The 23071-nt window shown below is 39.5% G+C and overlaps 1 protein-coding gene across 7 annotated transcripts in view; it reads right to left on the reverse strand.

Annotated features, from left to right (window-relative positions):
• The window catches only part of SIPA1L1 (signal induced proliferation associated 1 like 1), a 284823-nt gene that overhangs the window by 41686 nt on the left and 220066 nt on the right, over positions 1 to 23071 (reverse strand). For 6 of the 7 annotated variants that reach the window (XM_063439713.1, XM_063439717.1, XM_063439715.1 and 3 more), the window contains exons 9-13: positions 22025 to 22601; positions 20118 to 20392; positions 17263 to 17541; positions 14262 to 14414; positions 5146 to 5270 (exon numbers count right to left, since the gene is read on the reverse strand). In XM_063439713.1, the coding sequence (XP_063295783.1) occupies positions 5146 to 5270; positions 14262 to 14414; positions 17263 to 17541; positions 20118 to 20392; positions 22025 to 22601 (1409 nt within the window). The remainder of the gene's footprint in view (positions 1 to 5145; positions 5271 to 14261; positions 14415 to 17262; positions 17542 to 20117; positions 20393 to 22024; positions 22602 to 23071) is intronic. The other variant, XM_063439716.1, reaches the window with a different exon arrangement.

Consider the following 23071-nt stretch of genomic DNA (forward strand, 5'->3'; position numbering starts at 1 on the left):
TCCCTGGGGGCTCTGGAACTCCCGATCTCAGGGACTGCGGTGGCTCCGGCTTCTGCCTGGGTGCTCATGACTGCCTCCGGTCACTCAGATTTCGGTGATGGTAGAGTTTTGTGCCCTTGGGGACCAAAGTAGCCAGGCGCCTCTCCGGCCTGCGACCGGTCAGCATGGCGGTCAGGCCCCGCCCCCCCTAAATTGATTTTTAAATGTCAATTTAAATGTCAATTGCATTTAAAGTTGTTAGAAATGCACGGTGGTGAAATGCCCATGGGGTTTAAAGTGGGCAGAGGGATCACAAGGGCTCTGTAATAAGCAAAACAGATCCAGGGGGTGCAGGGTACCTGGCTAGCGAAGCCATAGAATATAATAATCCCATGTTCAGAGCAACCTGATGAGGTTGTGCAGACACATTATTATATAATTTACTAGGTGGTTCACTTGCCAAAGCAAATTTTTTATTGCCTATAGTTTGCAATAAGATATCAGGTGTCTAAGCTAGTAACTCATTAGGTATTTCACTAATTCCTTAATTATATAGCCCTTTGTGTTCGGTAAGCACACCTTCTTACATATTTACCAAGGGAAACACCAGTTAAACCAAATGTCCTTGGGTGTAGTTTACACGGCAAGATCAAATCATATAATCGTAATAATAGGATCTGGAAAACCAGTGAATACACCAAAACACAGCTGTATACCTTTTTTCCGAGTTTGGCATTAAGTTTGCTCTTGTTAGATATATATAAGCTGGAGTTCGTAGTGGCAATATAATGCAGGAAGCATTTACTTAATCATTACTTGTTGCCCTGCAGAGCAATGTAAATACAAATCTAAAATCTTTACATTTAATAAACAGCAACACCCATTTTAGCAGAGAGCTGTGCAATGAAGCTTGGGCAAAACAAAACAACGAAATCAATTTTTTAAAAGATCATCATTCGCCGTTACCATCTCAACAGAAACAAAACATCTGCGATGGAAAAAAACACATTCTGTCCCTATAAGAAATTACGGAGCAGTTTAATTGCAGGTCTGCCATGTTAAAATGTGCACGTTACTGAACAGATGGCACCAGTATCGAGAATTGGTCAAGGCAGAGTCTCGTGTTACTAAGCAACTTGTGATGGAATCAATCAAACTTCTTCAAGATAGAAGCAAAACATGGGCTTTTCATGTTTTCGATGGATAGCTTTGACAACATACTTTTTCATTATTTTATTTCAGTACCTGACAATGAAACTGTATTGCCATATTTGTAATTATTACATATCTAAATGGTACCTTTTGACAACAAAACTTTACTTTACTATCACATATAGTATAATCTAACCTGACTGATGGCGATTCTTTGGCAAAGAATCTGCTGTATGCCAGAGCTGGTAAAGCCCCACGTAAAATGATACCTGGAGTATCAACCATTGCCTATCACTGCCTTTGGACTAAGCTGTAATGCGTGTTACAATACAATTTATTACAGTCCCTAACCATCTGGTTTAATGAACATCCCCTAGTTGACATAACAGTGACTATAACCATTCTGATCATTAAACCAGACAAAGGTCAATTGTTGGTGGTGAAATATGACTGCTAAAATTAGTTGTACTCAATTTGCAATAATGTTTGTAATGAATTCAGTATCCTGGTTCATTCATGTTATCTATAGGAATCCATTTAAATCAGACAAGCCACCTGTTAAAATTGATTCTTACAGATAACTTTAATGAACCAGGATACTGAATTCATTACAAACATTATTGCAAATTGATTACAACTAAATTTAGCAGCCATATTTCACCACCAACAATTGACCTTTGCCAGGTCTAGATAATCAATACATGGGATCACAATAGCCATAGCAGTTATAGTCTCTGCCCAGAACTCTCCTGGGTGTTTTCCCTCTTTCGTTCTCAGCCTGGATGCACATAATCCTTTGACCTGGTCGTCTGGCTACACATTTTCCGGGTTCTGAAATGCTTGTTTGGTGTACTTTTTTTCAATCAAATTCATTACGTATACATTTTCCATGAACTACAATTACTGCCAATGGTTTGAACTCGGAGTGAAGGTGCATCAGGGCTGCCCTTTGTCCCCGCTTCTTTTCAATCTATCTTTAGATCTGTTTATTCGACTGCACCGCACCCTGCCCTCCTTTTCAGGCATTCGCACTGGTAACCTAACCCTCAATATCACAGCATTTGCAGGTGATATCCTATTACACACTGGCAATCCATACAACCAAACATTTCTACTCTCTAAGATACTTCAAATTTATGGTTAGGTTCTGAGTTTTAATATTAATCTCCGCTTATCTCTGAAATAAGCCGATTTACCTTAAGGCACTTATAAGCCCACCACTGTTTTTTTTAGCAATATTTCTCAAACTATTTTGAATATTGTTGAAACGTTGGAAACCTCTATCACTCCTTATTGGGATTGGCCTACCTGCTTAAAATGCCTCAAAAAATAATAACAAACATTAATGCAGTAATGACTAGATATAGCATAGCATAAGGACTACAATCCCCATGATGCATATTAACATTAGCTTTAACTATCAGGGTTATTCACTATAATGTGCATTTTATAGAATACAAAGTAAATTTAACATTTTAGGCCACAATAGTCAAAGCCAAACTGAAAATGCAGCTGTCTGGGCGAATATTGTGCTTCAGCTATTTTTACTTAAAATGCTAAATTAATTTGGAATTTCGTGGTTCTGTGGTTATTTTATTCTAAAGGTTACCTGCCAAAATCACTAATGTCCATTTTGTTAGTTAAATGAAAAACAAATACGAAGGACAATAAAAAGTTAATTATTTTAGGGGGGTGAGGCCGAGCAGCACGCAGAGCTTCTGAGCACTTTCTCAGATTAAAGAGTTTTAACTTTGCATTTGGAGACTGACCCATCTACTTCTCCAAGTGCCTCAGATTGATGTAAGTTGGCGTCTGAGCTCATACTCCTTGGACATCACCACTGCGGCCTGGTGGTCCACATTATGCAGGTGCCGCAGTCGGTCTCCCATCCTCAAAGTCCCCACTGGTCCTGAAACCCTCTCCCCTCTGTGGTCTACCATGGTATTGCCCCTTAACTGGCTCCACGCTCATGGGCTTTCCTCTGCCAAGCACAGCTACCAAGCTCAAGGGACTGCTCAGCAATATCAAGCTGCCTTGGTGCAGGATCGGTATAGGTTTTACATCCCCTCCCGAATCTAGAGAGTCGGCTGACGGCTTTTGCAAGCTGACCTATTACACAGCGGTTTCCATCTGGGGCTTCCTTGTGGCCTTCACGTCGAGATTGTGCATCTGGCCTCCAGAATTGGAATAGGCTGATTGATGTGGACTGCACCAGGGACTAACCTTGCTCCTATGTGTCATGCGTAGTCCACTGATATACTCCACAAATTTAAAACGTGGCAACAGTCACAGAATTGAAATAACGCTATGTTCTAGCCTTGTTCTAGTTCATTTTTATATCTACTTTGTTACATAAATGGCGTGATTTTTTGTTATCTAAATCCATCCTTTACGAGGACAATTAAAACCAATTAGGTTAATACATGTTATCAGTAATTCTGCATATTTAGTAGGTATGTGAGTATTTTATACAATGTTCAGAGCTCACTCTACCATACATATAGGTTATTGGTTTTACTTTGGATGAGTCACATTGCAATATTAAAAAATAAAAAATAATAAAAATTAAAAAAAAAAAAATTTTTTTATTATTTTACATTAGACCAAAAATATTTTTTTCCCATGATACAATGTGTGCAATCCTGAAAGCACTGCATTTTATTTAGCACAAGTAACACAGTGTGCACATAAAAAGCCCATAGATGGAGCAGAGGACATATTAACAACCTGCTGTTTTGTGCAGCTAATATTTTACCCACCACTGACAACTTAATTGTGTAAGGCAAATAGAAATGCAAATTATATGGAAAGGCATATTAAAGGTAGCTAGAGATGTGTTTGGTACTTAAGATTTGAAATCAGTGTTTGGCAGTCTGGCCACTCGAGCTCCAGGGGGCAAGTGGGGTGTGCAAGACACGACAAAGTAGTCCTCTGCTCTTCACTCTGTCATTTAAAACGCTAATATAACAGCGTAACCCGTGCAAACAGAACGGCAGAAGACGGTAAACACATCAATCTGTCTTCTCAGGAGTAATGCCTTCTGCAGCCTCTGTATGGCCTCACAATTTGTAAAGGTCAAACAAATTAACATAACGTTCCATAGAGGGTATTATTTATAGAGAATGGCATTTTTATGCAAGAAATGTTTGTTACAATTTGTTATGTTTGGAAAATAACCATAATGAGTCTATAGCAAGCCTGCTTTGGATATAGTAGGTGTTACCAGCCCGTGAACTATTATTTTAAGTATTTACTTCACTTGATAACAAAGTATCTCTCAGGCAGCAGCTACTTAAAATTCAAGTGTGCTAAGCTGGTAGATGTACCGCTCCACGGAATGTAGAATCAAGGGGCAGTAAATGCAATGGGCAAATTTCTCAAGCTGCTATTTTAGAAGCTACAGCGTTTCACTTAGACTGGCCACTTGCTCAATGAAATGTACAAATGTAGCTACAGTAGACTGTATAAGTTTGGATCTCACAGGCTCCTTAAAGTCTGGAATTTGAAGACTTTTCAGTTTTCAAGAAACTTTTCGCATGAGTGACACAAACTCCAAATATGAAATTGTAATTTATAATTAAGATTGATGGAAATAGACGCTAAGCCAACAAGAATATATTAAAATAACTTATCTAAACAAAGCACAGATCTCCATTTCCCATATTAAGCCAGCAATACACAGAACTGGACAATCATCCAGCAAATACCACATTTCTTCTATTTATTTTTTGTATTACTTAATTTTATCTAATTAATTTATATACATTTTGTATTACTTAAACGGTTGGTCTAAGCACCAAAACAACTTTGCATAATTGTAAAGTGAACAGACAGAGTATGCTGCACTCACTCCCAATGATGAGTGGATTATATAACTGCAGTGGTTTGTAACAATCATGGTTTTAGCTTTAAGACAGTTGGAATGTTGCTATTCTATCTTGTCTAAATTATGCGTCTTGTGTCCCAGATGTAAAAGCATTTAGAGTAGACATCACTGGTAACTTATTTATTTACCCATTTGATCAACGGCGCTGTCCTCGCTCCTCTGCCAACTTGGAGTAGATTTTCCACTGCCTGTAGTGTCTGTGTGGGTGCTCTGTCTGTCAAGAGACGCAGGGGATCTACGACCAACAGCGAATCTGTTTCAAAACAACATGCAAAAGGTGGAGAATATCAGGACAATGCAGATCAGTTACTATAAACAAGAAGTAGAATTTTACTATTTAAAATTTAGTTTATACTTCGATTCACTGAAGCACGCATTGTGTAAAAATGACAAAAAAAAGCTGCAAGTTTAAGTCGGAATAGAAAAAAATCCATCCGGGCTAGGGTGCAATTACTTTGTCGTTTCACCACAATTCCTGATTTAGCAAATAAACCCTTATCTAGAAACAGCTTAAAATGTTATGCAGAAATGTACATCCCAGCAGGGAATCTCAAGGACTGAGGAATCTTAAAGCAATTTTAAAATAGAACAGCAGGTCTTATGCAGGAAATAACCGTGTGATTAAGAAGTGGCAAAAACACATTTTATTGTCACACCTGTCTGCGCTCTGAGCTGTGACTTTGGTCACAGTTACCTATTAGAGAGAACAAGGAACTCTGTTGTGAAGTATCTGACATAAGTTTCCATATATTTAGGATTAAGTAATCAATTTACTTTTTGATAATCTGTTTTGTGTGCACAGCTTCAGGCAGTAGGAGCACACAACAGGACTAGTCCCTTTATTTCTGTGGCAACTGCTCCACTGTACATTCTTCACAAGAATTGTTCTTTATACTTAAAGCGCTGTAGCCCACTACAATAGTTGTGGTGGTAATATCCCCCTGTCACAATCCCAGTTCTGTTTAAAAATATTTTTGAACAGTGCGATACAGACTGAGGGAGCCCCTGTGTGCTGTGGCCTAGCCCCTCACTTTGCATATTGCTAATATGGAATGCGCACTTAAGTGTTTTGACACAGAACCAAAATATAGTGCTTGCAGCCTCATATCACCATATTCACTACTGTGGGCAGTAGTGGTTATGGTTTGAGGGCCCCTTTAACTTTTAATAGGTTTCTTTGTCAAGTATGACAAACGGCCTCTTCAAGAGATCTGTATAAAGTAAATCGCTTATGTGAGAGCACATGACTCCACAAATACTTCATAATATATATACACACACGCGCTTGTGAGCCTCTTGCATCACTTTACACCACTCTCTCTAGAATGTAAGCTTCTTTGAACAGTGCCCTCAACCCCCTCTGTTCCTGTGCGTCCAACTGGCCTTGTTACAAATACTTGCCTGTGGTCCACTTATTGTAGAGTGCTGCAGAATTTGTTGGCGCTTTATAAATAATAATACGGACAAAAATGTAGTTAAGGAAACATTAATTTGGAAGACCAACAGTGTTGGCTAATCAACAATATGTTTAGGACACTCCCTCCCTCCCGCAATATTCTGTTTATTCCTCATTCTCAGATCATCTACCAGAGGCCTCTGTGCAGATGTTCCTCTGGGAAATGATCTCCACCTGAAATTTGATGAAGTCACTTTCTCAACTTGGAGGCAGCGGAGGGTTACAGTCAAGAGTGCTCCGATCACAACTGCGATTACTAAACCCTTTGCTTTCCACCTCCTTTCCAGTTCAACATTTAGTTCTTGGTATTTGTCCACCTTCTCATGTTTCTTCTTCTTGATGTTATAGTCACTGGGCATTGTCACATCCACCACTGCAGTCTTCCATCTTGTCTACTACAACGATGACAGGTTGAATGGCCAGTACTTCCTTTTTTGTCTGGATCTTAGCCCTGTTATTCTCTGTGCAGCTGTTTTTGTAGACAATTTCAATAGCTTAGCTGTACCTCTCAGTGTGTGCTGTTCCTACGAACACCTTGCACTCAGCTACTATGTACTGGATTGTCTCGAGGCCCCTTTTCTCAAAGTCTGCACCTTGGAGCCTGTCTTGTGTGGTAGATCCCATTGTTTTGGGGGTTAAGTTGAACACATACAAATTATGCAATGTAAGTTAAGCAAGATCAGGAATAACACATTTGCAAGGTTGGAATATTGCAAATTAACCTATAGTCAACATACTTAACAGAACAACCTATTTTTGTTTTAAGGTAAGCCAGAAGACACAGGCTGCTCCAGGCCGGGAGATCAGCTGCTTCTCCTGCTAAATGAGCGCACCAGGCCGCATGAGCAGAAACCAGAGCTCACTGACCCCAAAGTCTTGTAGTGCTGAGCAGCCCAGCAGACTATAGGTTCAGATAGGTGGTGAAAGCATGTAAATGGTAAATAGTACCATTAAATCATCAAAATAGAGAAATTAACCAGGATTGTATTCAGAACACGTCAATCGAACATGAATCGGGCCCAGCCTCCTGTAGACTTTTATTGATCTGGTGCTGAGTGTCTGTTCCTGAGCTACTAGGATTAGTGCCTCAGTGCTGGCTTTCAGTCCTGCTTTTTACAACCACGGTTATAATGTGATTAACATCTACTATCTGCTAGTAAAGATATATTATCAAATATACTGATAGTACATGCCATGGAGAAATATGTGCATGTTTCTTTCATGACTTCACGTTTATTCACAATCAAATCTTTTCCAACCCGATCCCTGAAGAAGAGGCAGATTTGCTCAAATGTCAGGTGCCTTTTTTGTTTTTAGCAAACATTTTAGAACATGTAATAACACGTTAATGCAACTCGAGCCTATAATTATTAATAATCAGGCAGGAAATAATATATGGTATCAAGGTGGAAAATGCATTTCTACATTAGCGAAAACTATGAAGGCTTTTGCTCCAGGATGTGTCTGCCCAGTCACCATCAGATTGAAACAATAACTCTAAGACTCCTCGTCAGATAGAGAAAGTTCCCAGCAAAGCTCATGTAAGCACCACCCTATGGACCAGACTGATAGCAGTTATAAAGAAAATTCCATTATGTTCTACTATATTAAAGTGACTTCAAATAAGACTATATTGGGAAGGGCTGAGCTGGATAGATAAGTATTTGATACTCTGGCACACACAGGAGTTTATTCCAAGAATACAACTCTCATTCACTAGTATCTCTACAGTGTTGACATTTACATAGAATATTGGACAGAGAACATGACGTGAGGAAAAGACAGGGAAAAGACGTGAGCTCCCATTTAAACAGTGTGTTAATCTCTTGCATGCTGACCTTAAACACCTTATTGCAACAAACATTTTTAGAAGCATCTCTCATATTAATGTTACAGTCTCTAAAATGTTCCTGCAATAATTCTTACAACATGCTATTTTAAAAAAAAAAAAAAAATTGCAGTCTGAAGTCAACTTCCACAAAGCCTGTTGGAAAGCGATTTGTGAAAATGTCTTTACCATGTCAAAATGTGAGAGAAAGATATATTCTCTCTATTCCACATTAAAAGATCACCATTCACAAAAGGTTCTACCATACATGGAGGCACGGACCGGTCCCCCAAAAGATAGCTCTGAGTTAAAGAACATAACTTTAAGATGCTAGTCCAGAGCAGTGGCGGATCCAGAGCCTGATCTCGGGAGGGGCACTTGTAGATTATTTAAATAAATAATCCAGACACAATAACCACTACAGCTCAGTGTAGTGGTTATAGTGCCAATAATGCCAAGACCCCCTCCCAGAGTAAGTAGTCAAACTGTTTAAGAACTGTTTGACAACTTACCTGAGGTCCTCTGGGAAATGGGGCTGTAGTAGGGCAGAGGAGCAGTGGTATGTGTGAGTGGTGCAATGTGTGAGGGGTGCAGTGTGTGTGTGTGGTAACCGCGGCAACGCTCCAAATCTCGCGAGAGGAGGACCCGGAGGAGCTGCTGGTAACAGCTCCCGGGTCCTCTCTCCCTCCCCTTCCGGTCGGCTGTCAGTAATGTGCCTGCGGACCGGGGAGGGAGATCGCTGATCTCCCTCCCCGGTCTGCAGGCACAATGCAGGGCTGGCACTTGGGCAATGTCAGCCCTGCATTAGCCGGCAGGGGAGAATCTCGGGGGGGGGGGGGGGGGGGGGGCAATTGCCCCGTTGCCCCCACCCTGGTCCGCCACTGGTCCAGTGGTACTTGATACAAAGGTGCACATGTACAAGAGTGATGGAAAAGGGGACTGCATGCCAAACAAACCCTATAAAAACATATATGAAACAACGGTGTAGCTGGAAGAGTTAAATGAACCCCTAACAACATACAAGGCCTGGGATACTGCACCATTTTAAAACAAGAATAGCCTCCAGATCTTCAAGCGAGATTAATTTATACTTTTCACTTCTCAAGGAGATTCAAAACCCTGGAGCACTGATATTAAAGGAACACTCCAAGCACCATAACAACTACCAGTGTGCCTGTTTGCAAACAATCTAACAACTTACCTGGGTTCCCCCAGGCATCAGTTATCTAATCCTTTGAGAGACAAAGTTTCTATTAACTCTCCTGACTGCCAGATCATTTTCTGAGGATGTCAACTGACCTAAGCCCTGCACAACTGAGCTTGGCTAAATGCAAATAGCTTCCTGCACCCATAGAGGAAATAACTGGTGCAACCTTGGTAAATTGTCACATTGTTAGCATAGAGGGGGACTGGCACCATAACCACTACTGTTCGCTGCAGTTACGCTGCATGGAGAATTTTACTTTAATAAACTATGTACTAGGGACACATATTATAAACAGATTATACTTTGTGCCCTAAGTGTAAAATTTCCCAATTGTTTTTAATGTTGTAAAGCACATACTTAAGCAAGAGATACATACATAATTCTGCACCTCCTTTTTTATTTTATTTTTCTTTGTGTTAATTTACCTTATGGGATAATGCATTTTTTGTATGTTCACACTTGCAACAGGAGAAAAATTAAGAAAAAAGGAGGAAAAAAAAAAAAAAAAGTAACCTCAAACCTCATAATTTATGCTTATTGATGAATTCAACTTCTTCTGTGTGGACACGGTCCATGAGAATCCATTACACGTGGGATGTTGCTGTTGCATCGCTCAATTGGAAAAGTAGAACCAATTCCAAAAAGCTTTGTAAAGACCTCCTCCTTCCTGCTCCTCAAATGGAAAATCCCCCGTAAGTAGTTTATCCTTGCAAAGGAGATGGAAACACTTTGGAAAGTGAAGCATTAAGGATCCAGGCTGGAGCAGATCAATCATACACCACTAGCTATCGTGTGGACCATAATCGACTCATGTACTCACGCACGCACGCACAAACCAATAACTTATCTGTAGGAATAAATTTAGCTTTTCACCTTAATGTAGTCATGATCCACTATAATCCATTACTTGTGGGATATAAGGTAACCAAGCAAAATGGACATAAAACGTTCTTGTCAAATGATGTGTCAACCGATGTAAAAATTTTTATAAGTTGACAAAAAAAAAACCTGCCAGAAGGACCTGGTGATTTCTGGAACCCAACACTTTGATAAAGACTCACAGGGTCATGGCTACGTAGCCTCACAAACTGGCAGCGTATGAATGCAAACAGGAGGAAATGGTAGTGATCAGACAGGCATCCTAGAAATCCACAGTGGCCAGGAAGGAACCATCTAACAGAGAACGAAGAAGGACCAAGCTCATAATTCGTGAAGATGGGAATTCACAAAAACCTGTTCTAAATCTTGAGCTTCAGGATCATAAATGGAAACTCCTGGCAGGATGAGGGTTCCCATGGGACCTGGAAAAAGTCTAAGTAGGAACCAACTTTGGTTCCAAAGGAAAGACTGGAATAATTGTTTTCTATGCCCAAAACTAAGTACAGCATGGTCTGACCCAATCCTGGGTGTCTGGAAATCTCAGTCATGTGAAAGTGATCCTGCAGAAAATTGGAGAGAAAACTTAGGGAGTAGCCTGAGGCCATTATACTTAAGACCCAAGGGTAGTCTCTGGAATACGACCAGACCTCACAGAAGAACCACAGTCGTCCCTCCTCCTGTGTTAGGGTGGATGTAGAAGTAGAAGGGACAAAACTTTTATACAACTTTGTTAGAAGTGGTGGGCTTCTTGATCTGGGAAGACCGACCAGAATCCAGTTTGGACTTTTGACCTTGTTTGCAAGAGTGGCCTCCAAAGAAAAGCTGGATTGCTGATCACTATGTGATTTGCTATAGGGGTGAAATCTCCCAAATATAGCCTGTGAGCAAGTTGGTTTGTCCAAAGGCAAAAAAGCACCTCTACCTCCGGACACTTTACATAAAAAAAATGAACTACAAACTCTGCATAAGCAAGGGAGCATCAAAAGCCTGAACTTGGAATCAGCAACCTGATCAGCAAACAATTTCTTAAGATCTTACATAGGTCCATCTGTTCCTGGAGGAAAAGCATGTGTCCATTGGAGTATCTAGCACATAGTCAAAAGCAACTGGTGAATACACTTTCTCCAGGATGTCTTCAGGTTAGACTTAATGACACCATATGGAGCAAGCAATACAGTTGCAAGAAAAAGTATGTGAACCCTTTGGAATGATATGGATTTCTGCACAAATTGGTCATAAAATGTGATCTGATCATCATCTAAGTCACAACAATAGACAATCACAGTCTGCTTAACCTAATAAACACACAAAGAATGAAATGTTGCTATGTTTTTATTGAACACACCATGTAAACATTCACAGTGCAGGTGGAAAAAGTATGTGAACCCTTGGATTTAATAACTGGTTGAACCTCCTTTGGCAGCAATAACTTCAACCAAACGTTTCCTGTAGTTGCAGATCAGACGTGCACAACGGACAGGAGTAATTCTTGACCATTCCTCTTTACAGAACTGTTTCAGTTCAGCAATATTCTTGGGATGTCTGGTGTGAATCGCTTTCTTGAGGTCATACCACAGCATCTCATTCGGGTTGAGGTCAGGACTCTGACTGGGCCACTTCAGAAGGCGTGTTTTCTTCTGTTTAAGCCATTCTGTTGTTGATTTACTTCTATGCTTTGGGTCATTGTCCTGTTGCAACACCCATCTTCTGTTGAGCTTCAGCTGGTAGACAGATGGCCTTAAGTTCTCCTGCAAAATGTCTTGATAAACTTGGGAATTAATTTTTCCTTCGATGATAGCAATCCGTCCAGGCCCTTATGCAGCAAAGCAGCCCCAAACCATGATGCCCCCACCACCATACTTCACAGTTGGGATGAGGTTTTGATGTTGGTGTGCTGTGCCTCTTATTCGCCACACATAGTGTTGTGTGTTTCTTCCAAACAACTCAACTTTGGTTTCATCTGTCCACAGAAGATTTTGCCAGTACTGCTGTGTAACATGCAGATGCTCTTGTGCAAACTGTAAACGTGCAGCAATATTTTGTTTGGACAGCAGTGGCTTCCTTTGTGGTATCTTCCCATGAAATCCGTTCTTGTTTAGTGTTTTACGTATTGTAGATTCACTAACAGGGATGTTAGCATTTGCCAGTGACTTTTGTAAGTCTTTAGCTGACACTCTAGGATTCTTCTACACCTCATTGAGCAGTCTGCGCTGTGCTCTTGCAGTCATCTTTACAGGACGGCCACTCCTAGGGAGAGTAGCAGCAGTGCTGAACATTTATAGACAATTTGTCTTACCGTGGACTGATGAACAGCAAGGCTTTTGGAGATACTTTTATAACCCTTTCCAGCTTTATGCAAGTCAACAATTCTTAAAGGAAAACTCCAGTGCCAGGAAAACAATCCGTTTTCCTGGCACTGCAGGTTCCCTCTCCCTCCCACCCACCAATCCCTAGTTACTGAAGGGGTGAAAACCCCTTCAGTCACTTACCTGAGGCAGCGGCGATGTCCCTCGTCGCTGCCTCCTCCTCCGCGCCGCTCCTCCCTGTGATTCCGTCGGCCGGTGGGCGAGACTGATCCCGCCGGCCGGCCGAGGAGACCTAATGCGCATGTGCGGCAATGCCGTGCATGCGCATTAGCGCTCCCCATAGGAAAGCATTGAAAACGAATTTCAATGCTTTCCTACGGGGATTTGAGCCACGCTGGAGGTCCTCACACAGCGTGAGGACGTCCAGCGACGCTCTCGCACAGATAATCTGTGCTACAAACCAGGAAGTGACCTCTAGTGGTTGTCTAGTAGACAGCCACTAGAGGTGGACTTAACCCTGCAAGGTAATTATTGCAGTTTATAAAAAACTGCAATAATTACACTTGCAGGGTTAGGAGTAGTGGGAGTTGGCACCCAGACCACTCCAATGAGCAGAAGTGGTCTGGGTGCCTGGAGTGTCCCTTTAATCGTAGGTCTTCTGAGAGCTCTTTTGTGTGAGGCATCATTCACATCAGGCAATGCTTCTTGTGAAAAGCAAGCCCAGAACTGGTGTGTGTTTTTTATAGGGCAGGGCAGCTGTAACCAACACCTTCAATCTCATCTCATTGATTGGACTCCAGTTGGCTGACATCTCACTCCAATTAGCTCATGGAGATGTCATTAGTCTAGGGGTTCACATACTTTTTCCACCTGCACTGTGAATGTTTACATGGCGTGTTCAATAAAAACATGGCAACATTTCATTCTGTGTGTGTTATTAGTTTAAGCAGACTGTGATTGTCTATTGTTGTGACTTAGATGATGATCAGATCAAATTTTATGACCAATTTGTGCAGAAATCCATATCATACCAAAGGGTTCACATACTTTTTCTTGCAACTGTATATACATTGATTATGGTAACTGCTGGATGGAAAAGGCTATATGCAACAGTTTCCTGGCTGCTGTACAATTATCTGCAAAATGCAAGTGATTGAGAAACCTGCTCCCTTTTCTCAACATCATCATCCTGATCAGCGGCCCCAGTGTGACGCTGGTGCCTTTTTGTAACCATTCCGACAGCCCTGATTTAGAAGTTCCCTCAGAACTGAACTAGTGAAAAGTAGTGGAAAAAGTAGTGGAACAAGTAGTGGAAAAAGTAGTGAAAAAAATGTGAAGTTAGATTTCAATCCATGCAGTAGATAATGCATTACTCAAGTCCTGAAACAAAAAAAACTCTAGAGCATAGAGCAAGGCCTGTATTACCATGCCAACATGCCAAAGCTTCAAGCTCGTGTGATTAGAAAGAAGAGGAACGTACATATCACATGCATTATAATACTTTGTATACCATTAGTGGTAGTGATGATCGAAAGGGGAAAATAAAAGAACTATATATTAATGCCTACCCTTCAGGCATGGACTTTTGTCTGCGATGGGAGCCTCCAGCAGAACCCGTGTCACTGGAGGATGAAAGATTGCTGGGAGAGTTTCGAGACTGCTGTGAGTGTCCAATTGCAACGGATGACACCGTCACATAGATCTCTGATCCTGGAGACAGCCTGTTTTAAAGAAACAATATTATATTTGGCTTTTTGAGTAACTGCCTGATAAAGTTAAATGCGTAGGTCTTTTATTATAGAGGATACATCTGGTGCTGAGTGACAGGCTAACACACCGCCACTGAGATTGACCACATGCAATAAATTCAGCCAGAACCAGCTGATGAAAGGAAAGCAAGAGTAATCCGATCCAATTTGATGCGATTCATCTTGAGATCGATTGTCCCTCCTAAACACTCCAATTTGAGTTTTCAATCTGATGCAGGCTTTGTCATGCAAGTGAACCTCTTGAAACAACAGTGCTCTCATTATACACCTTTACAGTTGCAAACATCTGGAAGTACACCGATCCAGAACGGCTATGTGAGTGGAAACTATGTGACTTCATTTTATTGTATTGATTTTGTTTATTAATACACTTGAATTCATTATCTAGTCTTGCATGCAAGTTATATTATATTGATTAGATCTGTTAATAGACCTAGAATCATTACTGTGACGCCTGGATTTTCGATTTGTCAGTCGTTATACTATATATGTTGGTAATTGATTGGAAATGTCCCCAATACTTCCCGTTGATCTAATTCTAAAAAAGGATTACTACAAATCTGGGAAAACCACATAGGTCTAGGATTAATACTACATGCAAATATTTCAGTAGCATTTTTTACTTCTTGGTTTTACTTTAAATTTTATCTGAGAATATGCAGTGAGTACATATGTATAATATGCATGGAACCAATTCCTCATAGATATCAGTAAGGGCCATCCACAAAGTAGTTTCTATATACACCATATGGACAAATATATTGGAACACAGCTCTTATTTTCTTCAGGTGTTTCAATCAGACCTATTGCCACATGTGTATAAAACCAAGCACCTAGTCTGCATTTACAAACATTTGTGAAAAAGATAGGTAATTTCAAAGAGCTCAGTGAATTCAAGCATGATACTGTGATAGGATGCCACCTTTACAATAAGTCAGTTCATTACATTTCATCCCTGTTAGATATTCCACGGTCAAGTGTAAGCGGTATTATTGGAAAGTGGAAGTGTTTAGGACCAGCAGCAACTCACGTACGAAGAGAAAGTCCACAAAGTCACAGAGCGGTGTCACCAAGTACTGAGGTGCATGGTGCATACAATTCACCATCACTCTGCTGATTCCATAGCTGAAAAGTTCCAAACTTCCATTGGCATTAATATTAGCACACAAACTGTGTGGCAGAAGTTTCATGGAATTAGTTTCCATGGCTGAGCAGCTGCATGCAAGCCTCACATCACCAAGTACAATGCCAAACATTGGATGGAGTGGTGTGAAGTATGCAGTCACTGGACTGTGAAGAAGTGGAAACGTCTTCCGTAGAGTGACACTTCTCTGTTTGGCAGTCTGATGGGTGAGCCTGGGTTTGGCGATTGCCAGGAGAATGTTACCTGCCTGACAGCATTGTGTCAACTGTAAAGTTTGTCTAAGGAGGGATAAACAAACTTGACTGTTTTTCAGGTATTGGGCTAGGCCCCTTACATCCAGTGAAGGGAAATCTTAGTGCTTCACCATACCAAGACATTTTGGACAATGCTATGCTTCCAACTTTTTGGGAACAGTCTGATGAAGGTCATTTTCTATTCCAGCATGACAGTGCACAAATCAAGATCCATAAAGACATGGTTGGATGAGTTTGGTGTGGAAGAACTTGACTGGTCCGCACAGGGCTCTGACCTCAACCCTTTGAACACTTTTCGGATGAACTGGAATGGAGGTGAGAGTCAGGTCTTCTCGTCCAACATCAGTGCCTGACCTCACAAATACTCTACTGGATGAATGTGTAAGAATTCCCACAGAAACACTCCCCAGATCTTGTGGAAGGACTTCCCAGAAGAGTGGAAGTGGTCATAAAAGTCCATGTTGGTGTAATGGTCAGGTGTCTAAAAACATTTGTCCATATAGTGTATGTAAGAGAATGTTTATTTGAAAATCTATCTTTTTCATAAGTGGAATGAGTTGGTGACATTCTTCATTCAAGGCTTAACACCTGATATACATTTACTGACAATATACAGTACACGCCCAAAACAGTATCAACTGTATATATTCAATTTATTGTTCACCGTGTTATTTAAAATCTTCTTTATTCTGTACCAATCCCTATCATATTGAAAATAAAGACTGGCTTTTTTTTTTTTTTTAAATAAAAATAATAAAAATGCTACTTAAGTAAGTTTATTTATAATAATTTTCAAAAAGAGCAAAAATGATGTCTCTTTGGTAGCTGTCAAACTTGCAATAAACTATAAATGTTAAGCAATAAGCGCTGTGAAAAAAATCTAGGAAGAATTGTCCAGGAACAAAATTAAGCAGACTGGTAGATTACCCACACCTACTTGTTAAAAATAAATTGTTCCTGTGTGCCAAGCATTGGCTGCACACAGTGTTCTAAATAAGAATACAAAACTTCATACTGTCACGTATGCTGGTAATTGCACAATCATTATAATTATGCAATTATTAGAAAGCATCATGAGTTTTCATAACCGTAGCTCTCAGGCCTCTGCTATGCTCCCCATCTCATCACTCTGACAAAACCAGGGCATATGCTGAGGATTTGATAAATCTGATGCAACAGTTAATGGGAGGAGGGTGGGATAAGGCTGAATGAATTAAAATACTTAAAATGAAAAGAAAATTAATATTGATGGAAAATGAACAAAATAAGATTACTACTATAAAAAGCCAATAAAGTTTTCATTCTTATTAAAAGGGCTTCTTACTAACACTTTGATATGTTTGATATTAAATCTTTAGCATATGCCCTGATCAACACTGTTAATAACAGCAACACATCTAACCTCTTATTTTCCAAAGGACGCCCGTCGCTTGATATACTCCTTGGTATATTTCCTGTTCTCTCTGGAGTTTGCATTTTCCCTTCTACCTTCACAGAAGAAACTCTGGAGGACACTGGGCTCTGAAGTTGGGACGGGACCTGCCGGAGCTGAGCAGCTTCTCCTTTGGCTGCGTTCCTCTGCCATTTGTTGTTGTTTCTAAATGGGAATTTCAGTTCATAAGGGATCCCCTCATTCATTTTATATTCTACTGTTGGCATACGGTATATTTCTGAGCAACCTCTACAAGGGGAAAAAAAAAAAAACTCATCAGAAAATGACACTCAAACTTAACAGGAAATTAATTTCACACAGCGATATCTACACATTACGTACAATTGGATATTAAATCGTGGAATGGTCATTTATGTGTTTCGAATAATAGGATCCTTCATAAAATGTATACACGGATTTAATTTTTTATCCCAAAATGTGCCACTATTATCTTTGCTACTTCGTGTGTAATTTATGAGCTATTTTATGTGAAACCTCTTCTTGTGTGCAATACCCCCACTATGTAACTTGATTGACAACTGAGGTCAGCCAACAAACAAGTTTCGTAGGAAGAGAGGATGGCAACTTTTCAACTAGAAGCTAGTGAACATTCTCATGGGGCTTTCATAATAAACTTCCATGAGGTACGGTAGTTCTGTCATTACCTTCGTAATATGATAAAAATAGGACCCATTCCGAAACTTTTTAAGACATTGTGTAGAAATCTGTATTTCTATCCACAGTCTAGATTCTATATTAAAACCTCTTCCACTGTGTCCCAGTAATTGCAGGGCTGAATACCATGGCCAACAATGATATGTCGCAACCATCTTCTTGTTGGTATTTATTTATATGTATGTATGTTCTTTCCCATGTTTTATTTTTATAATATCTAGGAATTACACAAGCACCTCCATTAAAATGTTCTTTTTTCTGAGTACCATTTTATTTTTATTTCTAGCATTTTTAAAATTAAAATAGGAAAATATTACTGCTGCAACAATTTTTCCTTTGAATGTTAAACTTTTCTTTTCTTCATGAAAATGTAGAAACATTTAGTAGATTTATTATCCTCTGATAAAATGTGTTGTTTTGACAGCAGTTACTATGTTAGACATGTTTTTGGATCTTTCGATTCCATTTGTATCATATATTTAATGAAATGACACCCAGGTTATTCAATACAGTGTGAATTGTCAAACATTCAAATTTTTGATCATAATGGCCAGATTGCAACACATTTCTTAATTAGCAATACTTTCAGTTTGTCAATGATTCACAATTTAGTAAATAACTGACAGAAGCATTAAGGAGGACCCGGTGTGCGCTGTATCCAGAGAAATCCATGCTCTGGTGTCCAGATCACACTGAAGATACATGTTGTGGTTTATACAAGTGGCTACCTATTAATCAGTTTTGGTAAAATCCCAAGAGACAGGAAGTCAAAGCTTGTAAAAATGACTGCTCTTATTTAATTATTGCACCAATTTATATTGATCTCAGGAATAGAATGCCTCCCTCGTCACTCATATTACTTTATCTGTAGCTTCTAAATAATGCATACATTTTTTGAAAAGCTATTACTGACTATGCGGATGTTAAGCATCACAGAGAGATCCGTTTGGATATAGTTTATTTTTTCCCAAACTGAAATTTCTGAGTACAAATACCCACAATGAGGTTATTCCACAGCAGCCTTTTAAAAATATTTTTTAAAGAAATAATAGAAATAAAGACAGATAATTATACTTTACATATTGGGAAATATCATGCCATTTAAACCTGTCGGTCCTGTGATTTATGATTTCTCGTAACAGTATAGTATAATAACTAAACAAAAATTAAGTCAGCAATTTACATTTAAAATAATTAGTACAGTTTTATACAGACCTGGAGCTGGAGAGCTACCTCATCCTGGCACAGCGGTGCAGCTCTCTCACACGGCATATATAAATACACATACACACCAGGACTGCCGGTTGACTGTTTATTGCCTTGCCTGAGATGGCCTACCTGGTGTATTTATGGTTTCATTCTCGCCTGCTACTGATATTAATGCACCATGTGTCTCCTGGCAAAGTGAGCCTAGGCATCTACACTTAACATGTTCTTCCACGGTGTCATGTGATCCTACCTATATAAGCATTTGATTTATCATGATGTGTTAGAGGCGCTAAGGGGGTATCAAAGCATATTCTGCATTAACATCCTAGTTCAACATATCTATTCCCCAGTAGTTTATTTAGGAATATGCCTAGGCCTGTATAGTTGCTCATCTAATTAAGATGTGATATTGGTGTATTGTCTGTTCTATGATGATTTATGCCTCAGTGTTCTTTTTTAACATCATTATTTTCCTCTACTTTTCAATCTCTATATTAAAAGAGGCTTTACTAATCCTAATGTTCCAGCAGCTCCATGTCGGTTGATTTTATCAGCAGTTCTAATGCGTTAGCTCAGCCTAATATTGGAATTATAAGTATGTTTATGCTACACCATGCAGATATTTTGTCACTCTCCCTATTGCATCACAACCAAGGTATGTTTGACAAAAATATTAGTACATATGTTCTATCAATTTCCTTGATAACTAGTGAGCACCTATTTTCAGGTGGTTGTGAAATATTAGTAGATTTGTTGTCAGTTTTGCTAAATTTAGCAGATATACAAAATGGCAAAAAAAATAAATCCCTGTGATTTTTCTGGTTTTCAATTTGAGTTGTGTGTAACAGGCAGACCGAGGGATGGTGAAAGATTAAATTGCTACCAATGTGTTCTACATAAATGAGTAGTTTAAAGCAGTTTAGATTTTGTAGGATTCGTACCTTCGTGGATTGCCATCATCACTTGGTGGGATGATGACAACCTTTACAGTTACCGATGTTCTGAGAAGATCGATCATTTGTTCATGACTTAATGTGGATACAGCAACTTTGCAGATCTCCACCAGTCGGCTTCCTTGTCTTAAGCCTGCCTGCCATGCATAGCCATAGGGCTCCACTTCAGCAACAATCCCTTCATAGTTCACGTGGAAACCAAGTTGTCCCAAGCCATTTCTTCTCAGGGTCATCTCCACAGTCTCACATCCTCTGGTGATAATCTGCAATGGGGAGGTCACAAGCAACATCACTTTTCTATCAATTAATCAGAAAATGTGTGCGTTAACTAAATAAGAGTAGGATTTTAAACTGGATAAAGACAGGAACAAAAATCTAACAGTAGGGATGAAAAAAGAAGAAAAAAAGAAGATGTGGAAAGGTAAATGCAGAACCCAAGAAAAATGAAAGCTCTCTATACTCAATCCAGTCTGAAACCCAATGGGAGGCATTTGTACATTGATACAGGGCTCTGGGCCTGATGTTTGTACAGATATACTTTTTCAAATGCTATAAACGGTTTGGTTGCACCTTCGCATTAACCTTCTTCTGCCTAAGCCTCTTCCTTGTATTGGTAAAAGAAGTGTTGGAATATAAATATCTGGTATGTGTCTAATAAATATCAAATGCATTATGCATTATTCCTATAGATCACATATATTATATGCTAGGAGGTTCCTGGCAAATCCTTAATATTAGTGGTTTAAATTGATCACAAAGTCTGTGCTTCAGCACTGGATTGCTCTGACTCCCTGCCCTTAAGCTTTTTGTTATTATTTAGGAAGGAAACCTCATGCAGGGGTGCTCTGATTGGCTTAGAGCGGTCAACTGACACTCCGCCACAGGCTTCCATTTTGAAGAATTTCAGAAGACAAAAGGACAGCACAGACTTTGGGTAAGGGAGCACCAGGGACCACCTGGCACAATAACTTCATTTTTACATTATGGTGCCCCATAAGTAGGGCTTAACATGATAACAGGTAAATGGAGCACGATGATGTGAATTTGTTTCCATGATGGTCTGTAGACACCTCTTGAAAGACTCATTAAGCTGCTAGAGACCGGCACTATTTTTTACTCTAACAGCAGAGACAGTGTTAGGGGTCATAACCACATTGTACAGCGCTACGGAATTTGCTATATTATTATTTTAAATAATACTAATAACAATGCCAGTGCTGAAACTGTCTGCTGTCAAAAACTGCAGTGACACTGAGCTCCCTACTAGACAGTGTTTCACTAATTAGGTGTGAATGGATAAGTATGCATTAAAAAGAAATTTAAAAAAAAAAGTTATGTACATAAATGTGTAAAAGTAGGAGGAAAACACTTTTCTTATAATCCGTCTTTCTATAATTACTTTCATCTGGGAAGCAATTGAGGGTTTTAGTGATTAATATTTCCTGATAAGAATTGTGGTTATACTGCATACTGGTTCCTCCAGAAGATATGACGCATATTTGTAGTTCTCAAAATTTGCACTCGTCACTGGCGAGTTTACCAGTGATGAGTAGAAATTCACCCAGGTGGAATGCTAGGGCTGGCAGCTGCAAGTCAAACTTTAAGCCCTGCTTCAACTATGGTCTCAAAGAGGAACCAGTGGTTAACTGCGATATATCCTTTTCCTCCTGGTTGATGGTCAACGAAGATGTGATTCCATTAATTGTCTATGAAGTATAATTTTTTTTCAGTAATGCATATTGTTAAACATTATTAAAACAAAATATAAAACTTGGTAAAAAATACTCTGGAATGGGATAACAAAACCAATGCAGTATATTCATCTACTCCCACCGTGTAGAAAGGAGAACATATAGCTGGTAATATGGTCCAGAGAGGACACGTCTAATACTTACTTCTAAACGCTTGACAATCTCTTTGATTTCATCTGTGTTGTTGGTGATACTTCTAATGAATACACATTCTCCTCTCTCGTAGAAAATTTTAATTGTTGTATTATTGGTGGTCCACCCTATAACATCTCGACTGGAGCAGTTAAATATCACACATTTAGTTTCAAGTTCAATGAGAGCCAGTATTTCATTTGAAATGCACAGTAAGCTCTCTATCTCCAGAGCGTTGCAGAAGTCTTCCACTTGAACGTTCCACACAATGGCTCCAGAGCTGTTAAGTTCTGCCCATGAATACGGTTTAGACTTCTCTTTTTTCTTTGAGGCTAACGAGATAAAAGGGAATTTCCCCGATGAATCAATAGAGGTGTTTGTGACATTTTTTTCAGCTAAGTCTTTCAGATATTCCTGGTGGGTCCTGGTTGCCATTGCCAAAAACTTTTCAGACTTGTGAGCAGCATTTTCTGCGTTTATCACTTTTGCTAATAGGAAGTCCCTGAACACTGTGGATTTGGGAAAAGTAAAACTTTTGGGGATTGGTGGCCCAAAGGCAGGTACATCTCTTGATCTTGTCACAGCCACACTGTAAAAGTAAATAAACACACATATATAAATTTACATAGGAATCTCTTTACAAAAAAATTGAAAACCAAATTGCAGTGAAGAGTACTCTTACGAATTGAAAATCATTTTGTTTGAAATAAAAGTACTTCTTACTCAGAAGATAATAAAACTAAATTTGCTTTTAAGTTACTTAACGGCCACATGATGGCATATGTCGTCATCCATGCAGGGTTTAAATGCCTGTTGACAGCATGGATTAAAAATATCAGCAGGTATCATTGGAGGGTCCACTCTGCCAGCTAGGGCCACAATTACTGGTCCCAGACTGAAAGATGTGCCAGGTGTCGCACTCAAAGTGACATCCCTTTAAATCACTAAGGTTTTTTTGTTGTTTTTTTCATATTTATTGTGTTATGTATACATGTGTGTCAAAGCAAAGCCCATTTTCTCCTTTAAAAAATTATATAGAATATGTATAGCTGCGCTTAA

The sequence above is a fragment of the Pelobates fuscus genome, chromosome 13 (genome assembly GCF_036172605.1).
Source record: "Pelobates fuscus isolate aPelFus1 chromosome 13, aPelFus1.pri, whole genome shotgun sequence".
Classification (NCBI taxonomy): domain Eukaryota; kingdom Metazoa; phylum Chordata; class Amphibia; order Anura; family Pelobatidae; genus Pelobates; species Pelobates fuscus.